Source organism: Dipodomys merriami, unplaced genomic scaffold, assembly GCF_024711535.1.
Source record: "Dipodomys merriami isolate MVZ:Mamm:240054 unplaced genomic scaffold, mDipMer1.0.p SCAF_98, whole genome shotgun sequence".
Lineage (NCBI taxonomy): Eukaryota > Metazoa > Chordata > Mammalia > Rodentia > Heteromyidae > Dipodomys > Dipodomys merriami.
Genome location: NW_027206601.1, coordinates 1,977,665 through 1,990,556, shown reverse-complemented (window position 1 = coordinate 1,990,556; position 12,892 = coordinate 1,977,665). Strand labels below are relative to the sequence as shown.

At 44.4% G+C, this 12,892-nt stretch overlaps 1 protein-coding gene across 2 annotated transcripts in view; it reads left to right on the top strand.

Moving 5' to 3' along the window:
• Positions 1-12,892, top strand: part of Ccm2 (CCM2 scaffold protein) — a 62,731-nt gene that overhangs the window by 25,472 nt on the left and 24,367 nt on the right. For both annotated transcript variants that reach the window (XM_070014615.1, XM_070014616.1), the window contains exon 2: positions 1,331-1,504. In XM_070014615.1, coding sequence (XP_069870716.1) covers positions 1,331-1,504 — 174 coding nt within the window. The remainder of the gene's footprint in view (positions 1-1,330; positions 1,505-12,892) is intronic.

Genomic DNA, 12,892 nt, shown 5'->3' with positions numbered 1-12,892 from the left:
GAATCACAGTGAAGCTGTCTGAACATTTGGTGGTAGGCTTGGAAGTTGTGAGACGAGTTTATGAGGAAGGTGGATGCTTTGGTTATTCATTGACTTCTCCCTAGTTCTGGAGAGCTAGTGTGTTGGTGGTGGGAGAGGAAGAGTCCATGCTGGTCAGGGTCTAACCTCAGCAGACCTGCAAGTCCCTGGGTCACTGAACATGCTGCCTGTGATCAGGGGCATACTGAACTCTACCCTCAAGGGTGATGTCCTTCCATGAAATGGATGAGTTGGCATCTCCTGGATCCACAGGCCTTCTGACACCATTTTGTATGGGATTTGGTGAATGGCTAGATTTCCAATATGTGGGGAGAGGCAGAAATGAGAGCTTTTAAAGTGAGCATCTGCTGATGTCTCATTTGAACTTTGTTACTAGGGGGAAGGTAGGTCCCAGCTGCTGTCTGGGCACCAGGCTTACCTAACAATCAGGTAGGCGTACTTTAGGAGGAGTGTTGACATCTCCTTGCAGTTATTTGTTGAATCACAGAGAAAATGGCAGAGACTCATGACTCCCCTGTATAGGTCACAGCTTGAGACTCCATTAGTGTTTGTGGGTTGCTGCTCCTTTCTGGGTTGTTCGTTTGAGTGACAAAACAGGGACTGCAGCGCCATCTCTCAACAGCGTTTGGGGTTGCTTCCTCACAATAGCACTGATTAGGCAGCCCTAGGGTTTCACAGTGACTCGGTCCCTCTCGAGTGTTTCAGTTCACTTTGGATAACATTGTGAGGTTCTGACCAGGGTGTTAGGGGCTGGCTGGATGCCAGTCAGAGTTTCTCCCTGTTGGTCTGTGTGGGAGATTGGAATTCTAACCTTTAATGCTGCCTGGGCCCTGTCAGAAGGACAGAGCTGCCTGAGAAACTCTGCTCCTTTAAGAAGGAAACCACAGACAGAGTATGCTTGTTCCTCAGTGGCAGCTATATCCATGCCTCCCGCCTAACTTCTCAGGGCTCTCTGAAGTCAAGTGGCTGTGAAGAGCTGGAGGAAATTTGGAATGGTGGTGTTTTGTCCTCTGGGGGATTCTTTACCCTATGTGTTCTCTTCTTGCTGGCTGGTTACTCACTTTCTAAGTATGGTTGGAGAAGGGAAATAGGCTGGAGAGCTGGCCTTAGAGCCCTCTCCCTCAGCTTGTGTTGTTCTTGGTCTTTTTTTTTTTTTTCACCAATCTGATGTTACCAGCCCTGTTTGCATGGGGACTGTGGTAGTGGTTTTGGTTGCTTTTGTTTGTTAGCTGTAGGTACGATGCAAAGCATGCGAATAATGTACTCCAATCATTGCCATTTCTGCCTGCAGCCTGGAATTGTGTCGCCATTTAAACGAGTATTCCTAAAAGGTGAAAAGCCTAGAGATAAGAAAGCCCATGAGAAGGTGACAGAGAGGCGCCCTCTGCACACTGTGGTGTTATCATTGCCTGAGCGCGTCGAGCCCGACAGACTGCTGAGCGACTATATTGAGAAGGAGGTGAAGGTAAGTTATCATAGGCTGCAGGTGTGACAGCCAAATACTGACTTTGAATGGCACCTCCACATAAATACCTTCGCCTGTGTCCACTACTGCCTTACCTCTTGTGCAGTTCCTCAAAACCCAGGATCTGGTTCTTCTCATAGTAGCATGCTGCCTGCCACCTCTTTCTCAAAGCCTAGTTATGTGGGCAGTGTGTCTGCCCACAAAAGAAAGTTGCAGAGCTGGGAGAAAAACACATTTTCTCCAGCCTGGAGATGACAAGAACCCCTTGGTTGAGGCCCTGGGGACATTGCCAGTGTCATGGACACTGCTCAGGGCCTGGGTCCTCAGACCATAGGCTTGAAGCTCATTGTGTCTAAAAGGTGTTTGCTCAAGATACTGTGTAAGCTGTGTGAAATCTCTTAAAATGATAGTAAAGAAAAAAGAGGTATAAAGCTACAAAGTCAAAGGGGACAACACATTTGGAGGGCCCATATTAATGTGAGGAAGGTGAGATTACTAGTTAGCTCATACCATCAGACTCAGGTGCCTTCAGAGAAGAGTCCAGGGTCTCAGGAGAAGCATTGGGCTGTTTGAACCCCTCATTAGGAGATGGGGGCTTTAGATGTGTAGGTACCTGGCACAAGGGAGGATAAAGACTCAAGTCAAGACCAGAAGTTAAGACCAGAATTTAAGTCAAAGCCTCTTAGGAATGACAAGAATCTCTAGGCTTCCAGAAAGCCTGCCCCCAGATGTCTCCCTCATAGGGATCTGTAGAAGAGTTCTTGTTGGGGAAGCTGGGAAGAGCCCCATAATGGTCTTGGGGGTTAACACCCAGCCTGGCAGTCAGTATCCCGCCCCCACCAGCTTCCAGCAGCTTTCCAGACCCTTACTTTAAACCTAGGGTAGCCAAGGATAAACATTGTAAAATCTAGTCACATATCCCTTAGTATTTGAGTATATAATCTGAGAATTGTGTCATCTGGCAACTGGTACTGTAAACATCAGAGTGTCCTTACACAGACCTAGAATGGTGTGGGCCAGTCATTCATCATGACCTCTAAATGGAACCAAGACACACAGTAAACAGGATGCACACAGCTAGCCATACCTCAGCAAACTTTTCAGCAAGCTGGTTTTATTAAGTTTTTTTTTTTCTTTTTAAGTTTTAGCAAGGATTTTATTCCAACAAGGTTAACGTAGGATGAAATAGAAATGAGCAAATGGAAAGGAAAAATACTTTCTGTTCCTTTTTTTTTTTTTTTTTTTTTTTGCTTTGGTCGGTCGTGGGGCCTGGGTGCTGTCCCTCAGCTCTTCAGCTCAAGGCTAGCGCTCTACCACTTTGAGCCACAGCGCCATTTTCAGCTTTTTCTGCTTATGTGGTGCTGAGGAATTGAACCCAGGGCCTCATGCACGCAAGGCAAGCACTCTACCACTGAGCCACCTTCCCAGCCTAAACTAGGTTTCTAAAGTGTACTTGAATTATAAACTGTATGGCATAGTAAATACTAAATCCATAAACCAGCAACAGTCATTTCTTACAATTATCAAGAATCCCATACTGGGCATCATTGTATGTGTAATACTTTCACATGACTGACAGTGTAGAAGGCTTATCTACCCCAGCATCACTGAAAAATGTATTGCACTGCTCTGTTAGGAGAACACAGAATCACCAGGCAGTAGAAAGTTTGCAGCTCCACCATAGTTCTAGATATGGAGGTTAGTCCAGCCTTTGCCAAATCACTGATATATGGAGCATGTCAGTATCTGATACTCTTAAAAGAAATTTTTTTTCAAGCCCAAGTCAGAAGTGGAGTTATGGGTCAACTGGTAGAGTGCTAGCTTTGAGTGAAGAAGCTAAGGGACGGCACCTAGGTCCTGAGTTCAAGCCTTAGTACTCATGTACATGCTCTCGCTCTCTGTCTCTGTCTCTGTCTCTGTCTCTCTAAAAACTTGGCCTTGAAAAAAAATTAAAAAAAAAAATCTCCAAAAAAAAAATCATATCTGACTTGCAACGAAAAAGAATGGAGGAGAGCATGAGAGGAAACTTTTTTTTGCCCATTCTGGGGACTTGAACTCAGGGCCTGGGCTCTGTCCCTTAGCCTTGTGTGCTCAAGGCTAGTGCTGTACTACTTGAACTACTGTGCCATTTCCAGCTTTTTCTGAGTAGTTTATTGAGATAAGAGTCTCATGGACTTTCTTGCCTGACCTGACTTTGAACCATGGTCCTCAGTTCTCAGCCTCTTAGTAGCTAGGATTATAGGAGTGAGCCACTGGCACTTGGCTTAGAAGAAACTTATAAAAATGGTAAAGTGGGCTGGGAAGATGGCTCAGTGGTAGAGCTCTTGCCTTGCATGCCTGAGGCCCTGGGTTCGATTCCTCAGCACCACATAAGCAAAAAGAAAAAAGCTGGAAGTGGAGCTAGTGGTTCAAGTGGTAGAGCGCTAGCCTTGAGCTGAAGAGCTGAGGGACAGCGCCTAGGCCCAGAGTTCAGGCCCCACGACCGGACCCCAAAAAAGCAAAAACAAAAACAGTAAAGCAACAACAGTCCAGTTTGGGGGATGTAGTTCATTGGTAGAATGCTTACTCAGCATGTATAAGGCCCTGTGATTGATCCTCAGCACCAAACAAATAAAAAGAAAAAAAAACTAAAAAGAGGGGGAGAGAAACAAAAACTGTCTGAAGAACTGATGGTTTTGACTTTCCACATTGAACAGATCCTGTCAAAAGCTAGAAACTCGGTTCTCAAAACCCAAGCTTTCAGCTGGGCACCAGAGGCTCATGCCTGTAATCCTAGCTACTCAGGAGGCTGAGATCTGAGGTATGCGATTCAAAGTGAGCCTGGGCAGGACAGCCTTGAGACTCTTATCTCCAAATAGGCACCAGAAAATCAGGGTTGGCATTGTGACTCAAATTGGTAGAGTGCTAGCCTTCAGCAAAAAGAGCTCAGGGACAGCACCCAGGTCTAGAGTTCAAGTCCCACAATTGACAAAACAACAACAAAACAAAAATGAGCTTTCAGGAGGCTATTCTGAGAAGTTACTGGAGGATGTGTCATCTCAAAAGACAAATCTGAAAGAAGACATGGGTCTGACAACCTTTCTGACAGAATAAAGGGCAGGTAGTCCCTGCAATGATTGAACAATGATGTCCAGAACATGAATCTGAAGAGTTGGCCAGCTTTGGAGAGGAAGTACATGCGTCTTCACGTCAACCTATGTCTTAAGTTGAGTGGAAGAATATCATTGAGAGACTACTGGGGAATTGGGGGAAGAATTAGTATAGTACTCAGAAAACAAACCAGATTGGGCTGGGCATGTAGCTTAAGTGTAAAGCATCTTTCTAGCATGGTGAAGGAGCTGAGTTCAAATCTTGGTGCTGTCAATAAAAGATATGATAGAGAAGAAAAAGCAAGTGGGGCTCTATATTCAGCTATGAACTTAAAGGCTGGGAATTTCATTTCTAGCTTGATGACATGGAGATAATTTTCCGTATTCTTGTCAGTACAAATAAAATCCCAAGATCTTACATATGGGATAGCATAAGAGGACAGACCATAGGATGAGACCTGTGGTCAAGTCCTCGGGTTCTTGTTTTATCTCTTATAGCTAGGTTTGAAAAGGCCGGCAAGCCAGAATACTAACTTGACCATTGAAAATATAACAAAGGTTATTCCCTCTGGCTAGAGGACTGGGAATGGGGCAGCTTCACAAGACAGAATCCTCAGACAAGCTCAGTTCTAGCCAAATGTATGTAACAGAAAAACTAATGGTCCTTTGCCCTATCAGAGGTATTTTTTAAATTTTTAATTTAATTTTTTTTTTAACCAGTTCTGGGGCTTGAACTCAGGGCCTGGGCACTGTCTCTGACCTTCTTTTGCTCAAGGATAGCACTCTACCACTTGAGCTACAGCGCCAATTCTGGCTTTTTCTGTTTATGTGGTACTGAGGAATCAAACCAAGGGCTTCATGCATTCGAGGCAAGCACTCTATCACTAAGCCATATTCCCAGCCCTATCAGCAGAATTTACATAAAAAGTAGATATTATGGCTGGGTGCTGGTGGCTCATACCTGGAATCCTTTTCTACTTAGGAATTAGAGATCTAAGGATTGCGGTTTGAACCCAGCCCAAATAGGAAACCTTTGAGACTTTATCTCTAATTAGCTACCAAAAAGCTGGAAGTGGAGCTGTGACTCAAGTGGTAGAACACTAACCTTGAGCAAAAAAGTTCAAGGCCAGCACCCAGGTCCCCGATTTCAAGTCCCAAGTCCAGTATACATACAATGTGTATGTGTGTGTGTGTCTGTGTGTGTCTGTGTGTGTATATGTATTAATGTGTGTATAATGACTCAGTGGAGTTTAAGGAAGTAAGGCTGGATTAATTCTTGAAAATGCAATAGCCAGTAAGTGCAGAAAATTATTTGACAAAAAAAATCTAGTACCCAATCGTATATCATCACTGTTATATAAATACCAAAATGAAAAATGCAGTATCATTTACAATTGCTTAAAATAACAAAGCACTTAAGGGTAGATCCCATAAACCATGTGTAGGGTTTGTTATATAGCTGAAAGCTGTACAAAACTGAAGATATCAGAAAAGATACAGTTAAATGGAGAGACACGAAAGACATCAGAGGGGGGCTGGGAATGTGGCTAAGTGGTAGAGTGCTTGCCTAGCATGCATGAAGCCCTGGGTTTGATTCCTCAGCACCACATACACAGAAAAAGCTAGAAGTGGCACTGTGGCTCAAATGGTACAGTTCTGCCCTTGAGCAAAAAAAGCTCAAGGACAGATCCCAGGCCCTGAGTTTAAAGCCATGGGGCTGGCCAAAAAAAAAGACCTCAAAGGGCTGAACGAGGGGAAACACATGACCTGTTTGTGTACAGGAAAGTATAGCCCAGCTAATATCAGTTCTCCCCAAATGATTGCAGACACCCAATATGAATTAGGCAATTTGAGTAGCTCTGTAACTATGAAAAGTGAATGGAGCTAGCCATTGGTGGCTCTTGCCTATATTCCTAGCTATTCAAGAGGCTAAGATTTGAGGATCACAGTTCAAAGCCAGCTTTGGCACAAAAGTCTGTAAGACTCTTTTTTTTTTTCCAGGTAAGGGGTAGGTTTATTCAGTAGACCTGCTGGGACCAGGCAAGGTTGGCACTCCACGTGGCTGGGAAAGAGAGAGAAAAGAGCTAGAAAAGAGTGGAGAGAGAGCTAGAAAAGAGAAGGGAGCTGGGAAAGAGAAGAGAAGGAAAAAGCTGAGATGTAAGACTCTTATCTTCAAATAACCAGTACAAATCTGGAAGTAGTAGCCGGGCACCGGTGGCTCATGCCTATAATCCTAAGCTACACAGGAGGCTGAGATCTGAGGATCTCGGCTCAAAGCCAGCCCAGGCAGGAAAGTCCATGAGACTCTTATCTCCAATAAACTACTAGAAAACTGGAAGAGGCTCTGGCTCAAGCAGTAGAGCACTCGCCTTGAACTGAAGAGTCCAGGGACAGCACCCAAACACAGAGTTCAAGCCCCATGACCGACCACCCCCCCCCAAAAAAAAAAAAAAAAAGCTGGAAGTGGAGCTATGGTTTACATGGTAGAGCACTAGCCTTGAGCAAAAAAGCTCAGGGACAGTGCCCAGGACTGACTCCCCTGCCCCCCACAAAGTGAATAGTTAACAATTTCTGTTGAATTCTCAGCAAGACTTTTGGAGGGGAAAAAAGAAATGAGAGTACTTGAGGTGCCTGATTTCAAGTGTTCCTGTAACCAAGACTGCAGAGAGACTGACACAGATTGAGGAAGAGACAGATTGAGGAAGGGAATTGCATACCCAGAAAGAGACCACATAGAACTGCTCCTTGATGCTGGTCAAAGGTGCAGAAAAGCAGTTAAATGGAGGGAAGACAGCCTTTCAGTAAATGGTGCTGGAGTGACTGAACTCCTTAGGCATAAAGGGAACCTACCCCTAAACTTACCTCCTTATATAAAAAGTAACTGAGGGACTTAAATGAGAAACTATAAAACTTGCAGAGTGAAAACAGAATCTCTAAAGTGTGTCAGGCTAGGCAGAGTTCTTAGAGGACACCAGCAGAATGCTCCATAGAGGGAGAAACTGATAAACTAGACTTGATTAAAATACAAATTTTGGGGTAAGGTTGATGGGATACATGGTATATTTCTGTGGAAATGTCTCAGTGAAACCCCTCTTGTGCAATTAACATGCTAATAAAAACAAGTACCCTTGCCAGGTGTCTATGATTCATGTCTGTATCCTAGCTACTCGGAAGCTGAGTCATGAGCGTCTCAATTCCTATTCAAAGCCAGCCTGTGCAGAAAAGACACCATTTCCAGTTAACCAGCAAAATAGTGGACTAGAGGTGTGGCTCAGGTAAAACACTAGTCTTGAGCAGGAAAGTCAAGCAAGAGCACAAGGACTGGGAATGTGTGTTAAGTGTGGAGTAGGAAGCTGGAAAGAAACGCTACATACTCAGAGAAAAGGTTTGTAAAACACATTATCTGAGCAAGAGCTAGGGTCTAGAACATACAAAGAGCTCCTAAAAGTCAACAGAAAAACAATATATAAGGTTGCAGGCAAAAGATGTATCAAGCCCGGTGTCAGTGGTTGACACCTGTAATCCTAGCTACTCAGGAGGCTGAGATCTGAGGATCGAGGTTCAAAGCCAGTCTGGGCAGGAAAGTCGGTGAAAGTCTTTTTTTTTTTTTTTTTTTTTTTTTTTAGGGGGGGTCAGTCATGGGTCTTGAACTCTGGGCTTGTATGCTATCCCAGGGCTCTTCCGCTCAAGGCAAGCGTTCTACGCTTGAGCCACAGTGCCACTTCCGGTTTTCTAGTGGTTTATTGGAGATAAGAGTCTCACGGACTTTTCTGCCCAGGCAGGCTTTGAACTGCGATTCTCAGATCTCAGCCTCCTGAGTAGCTAGGATTACAGGCGTGAGTCACTGGTGTCCAGCCACGAGACTCTTATCTCCAATAAACCACTCAGAAAACCGGAAGTGGTACTGTGGCTCAAGTGGTAGAATGCTTTCATTGAGCTGAAGAGCTGATGGATAGTGCCCAGGCCTAGAGTTCAAGCCCCATGACCGACTAAAAAAAAGAAAGGAGACATTTCATTGAAGGATATGTTCTGGTGTCAGTGAGAACAATGCAGAGCTGGGCTTGATGGCTCACGCCTGTAATCCTAGCTATTCAGGAGGCTGAGATCTGAGAATCGCGGTTCAAAGCCTGCCTGGGCAAGAAACTCTGAGACTCTTATCTCCAATAAACCACCAGAAAACCAGAAGTGGCGCTGTAGCTCAAGTGGTAGAGCACTTGCCTTGAGCTAGAGCATAGGGACAGTGCCCAAGCCCAGAGTTCAAACCCCACAACCAACAAAAAAACAAAACAAAACAAAATATGGTGGATGCCAAATGCCCAGAGCTGTGGAGGATGCTGGGGAACTGGAGCATGCCCACTGCTGGTGTGGAAAAGTTTGGCAAATTCTTTAAAACTCAGCATTTACCAGACAGCCGGACGGTTGTACTCTCAAGGCATTTGTCCATAGGAAATGCAAATTTTAGTTTACATTACATGAAAACCTACATATGAATAGTCATAACAGTCCCAAATTGGACAACTCCAATGTCCTTTAATAGGTAAATGCTTATAGAAAAGACATTTTGTCCCACAGAAGACATTGCAGCAGTACAAAGGTATAAACTGCTGATGCATGCTACAACCTGGATTCATGCTACAACCTACAATCCAGAGTTATTGCTGAGTGGAAAAAGCCATTTCTGTGCAGTTCCCTTTATATAACATGCTTGAGGCGACACAATTACTGATGCAGAGAGAAGATGAGAATTGGTTGGGGGAGAGGTTGGAGGACATCTCTGTGCTTCTTAAATGGCAGCTCAGATTTAGATGAGTCCTTGTTGATGAGTCTTAATTGTCATTGTCTGTGACATTGTAAGTGACATGATGCATTTCTGTAGGGGATGTTGAGCAAAAAGAATCTTGGACAGTATCTAGTCCCTGAGTTCAAACCCCATAAACACATGCACACCCCCCCAAAAAAAATCCAACCAAAAGCTTCTTGGATTTCGTATCATAGACAGGATTAATTACCTACCTCCTCCTCCAGAATTAAAGCCATGTTAGTAGCCCTGATGTCTGTTTAGTCACCAGGCTGTGGTAACAGACTGAAGGGAGGCTAGCACACGTGCAGCATCCTGAACCAAATGTCAGCCTTGTCATAAGAAATGCAGGAGAGGGGCTGGGAAGGTGGCTCAGTGGTAGAGCGCTTGCCTTGCATGCCTGAGGCCCTTGGTTCAATTCCTCAGCACCATATAAGCAAAAAGAAAAAAAAGCCGGTAGTGGAGCTGTGGCTCAAGTGGTAGGGCACTAGCCTTGAGCTGAAGAGCTGAGGGACAACACCCAGGCCCAGAGTTCAGGCCCCATGACCGGACCCAAAAAAAAAAAAAAAAAAAAAAGACATGCAGGAGAATGTTTTCACTTCACTGAAGTTTTGTGAGAATTAAACTGTATTTAAGTCTGTTATACAATGCTGCTGCAGGCAGTAAGCATTCCCTACAAGAGTTCCTGTTAAGCCAGGTGCTGGTGGCTCCTACCTATAATCCTAGCTACTGAGGAGGCTGTGATCTGAGGATCACAGTTCAGGACCAGCCAGAGTAGGAAAGTCTGTGAGACTTTTATCACCAGTAAGCTACCAAAAACTGAAAGTGGTGCTGTGGCTCAAGTGGTAAAGCGCTAGCCTTGAGCTGAAGAAATGAGGGACAGTGCCCCAGAACCAGAGTTCAGGGCCCACAACTGACCAAAAAAAAGGAGGGGGCTGGAATGTGGGTTAGTGGTAGAGTGCTCGCCTAGCGTGAATGAAGCCCTGGGTTCAATTCCTTAGTACCACATAAACAGAAAAAGCTGGAAATGACAGTGTGGCTCAAGTAGTAGAGTGCTAGCCTTGAGCAAAATGAAGCTCAGGGACAGTGTCCAGGCCCTGAGTTTAAGGCCCAGGACTCCTCCCACCCCTCCCCCCCACCAAAAAAAAAACGTTCCATTAAGTTCTTGTCAACTTTAGTAATGTTCATCTAAGCACAGAATACTTCTCATTAAACACACACATACACACCACACCAATGTGTGTGCAAATAAATGCTTCCTCGTCATTGGTAGATTTTGTTACTGATTTTATTTTACCAACATAATAAAGGTACACAGATTTAAAAGCTGTACATTCTGCCAGGTGCTGGTGGCTCACGCCTGTAATCCTAGCAACTCAGGAGGCTGAGATCTGAGGATCTCGGTTCAAAGCCAGCCCGGGCAGGAGAGACTATGAGACTCCTATTTCCAATAAACCACAGAAAACCGGAAGTGGCGCTGTAGCTCAAGTGGTAGAGCGCTCGCCTTGACCTGAAGAGCTGAGGGACAGTGCCCAGGCCCAGAGTTCAAGCCCCACGACTGACAAAAAAAAAAAAAAAAGCTGTACATTCTGGTCCTAACTAAAATTGGTCCTATAAACCAATCCCAACAAGGGCCATTTTTCTAATTGACGGTTTTAGATTGCTATTTGTTTTTATCATTTTAGTCCTGCCCCCTTTCAATTCTGTTACTATTCCAATTTTCCCCTTTCATTTCTTTTCCTCTGTATTTACATAACTTCTAATAATTCTGGAAGAAGACCTTGACGCTATTTGTGTTTTCTTATACAAATAGTATGCATATTTCCCTAATAATTATAGGGTACATATTGTTTGTTTTTGTTGTTTGTATATTTATTTATTTGGTGCTGGAGGTCAAACTCATAGCCTTCTGCATGCTAGCATGAAGTATGTGTCTGAGCTATACCCTCAGCCTGCACCTTGCTTTTTTTTCTTTTCCTTTGGTAAAAAATTTTTTAATAATCTTTTTTTAAACAATTTTTATTTTGTTTTCTCACCCCAGTATTACCATTGTGGTCTTTTCATTTATAAATAGTAAAATTTACTATTGCTGAGTTATACTTCAGTGCATTTTGAAAAATGAAGACTTGTGACTGTACTGTCATATAATAAAATATAATGTAATTAAGAATATAATGAAAACTATCCTATAATAAAATATAAGCTGGGTGCTGGTGCCTCACGCCTGTAATCCTAGCTACTCAGGAGGCTGAGATCTGAGGATCGCGGTTCAAAGCCAGCCTGGGCAGGAAAAGTCCATGAGACTTTTATCTCCAATAAACCACTCAAAAAACCAGAAGTGGCTCTGTAGCTCAAATGGTAGAGCATGCCTTGAGCTGAAGAGTTGAGGGACAATACCCAGGCCCTCTATAGTTCAAGCCCCATGACCGACCCCCCCCCCCCAAAAAAAAAAAAAAAAAAGGCTGAGATTGAGGATCATGGTTTGAAACCAGACTGAGCAGGAAAGTCCATGAGACTTGTCTCTACTTAACCACAAAAAGCCAGAAATGGAACTGTGGCTAAGTGGTAGAGCATTAGCCTTGAGTGCAAGAGGCCAGGGACTGCCCACACCCAGAATTCAAGCCCCAGGAATGGCAACCCTCTTTCCTCCCTGCAAAAATACTCATGTAACTATGACAATAGTATAAAACTATCCTATCTTGGGCTGGGAAGGTGGCCCAGCAGTAGAGTATTTGCCTCACATGCATGAGGCCCTGGGTTCGATTCCTCAGCCCCACATAAACAGAAAAGGAAGTGGCACTGTAGCTCAAATGGTAGTGCTAAGCCTTGAGCTGAAGAGCTGAGGGACAGTGCCCATGCCTAGAGTTCAAGCCCCATGACCAGTAAATAGCAGCAACAACAAAAAACAAAACTATCCTATCTCTCTCAAATTCCTTTGTAAAGAATTTGCTCTTTTCAGGGGCTGGGAAGGTGGCTCAGTGGTAGAGCACTTGCTGTGTGCATGTGTGAGGCCCTGGGTTCGATCCCTCAGCACCACATAAGCAAAAAGAAAAAAGCTGGAAGTGGTGCTGCAGCTCAAGTGGTAGAGCGCTAGCCTTGAGCTGAAGAGCTGAGGGATAGCGCCCAGGCCCAGAGTTCAGGCCCCATGACAGGACCAAAAAAAAAAAAAAAGAATTTGCTCTTTTGTAATGACCCTTACCTGTGCCCTCCCATGCCAAACTTACCTCTTTTGGTTCTTTATAATTTTGGCTCAGTTCCCATCAGCCTCTTGGCATACAGTTAGCCTCCCATTTAGCATAAGGCCTGAGAGAATGTTGCCCAGTTTCTCTGCCACAAGGTGCCTACATGAGAATGGATGTCCTTAAAGACTTAGTTTTGCCCTCCCATAGCCTGTGGCTGGCCCAGCTGTGCAGAAGCCCTTGAGAAAGCTGCCAGTGAATCTGCTCTAGAGTGCCACCAAGATGGAGCTAGTCTAGGGTGGTTCCAGGCTCTGGTTTTCAC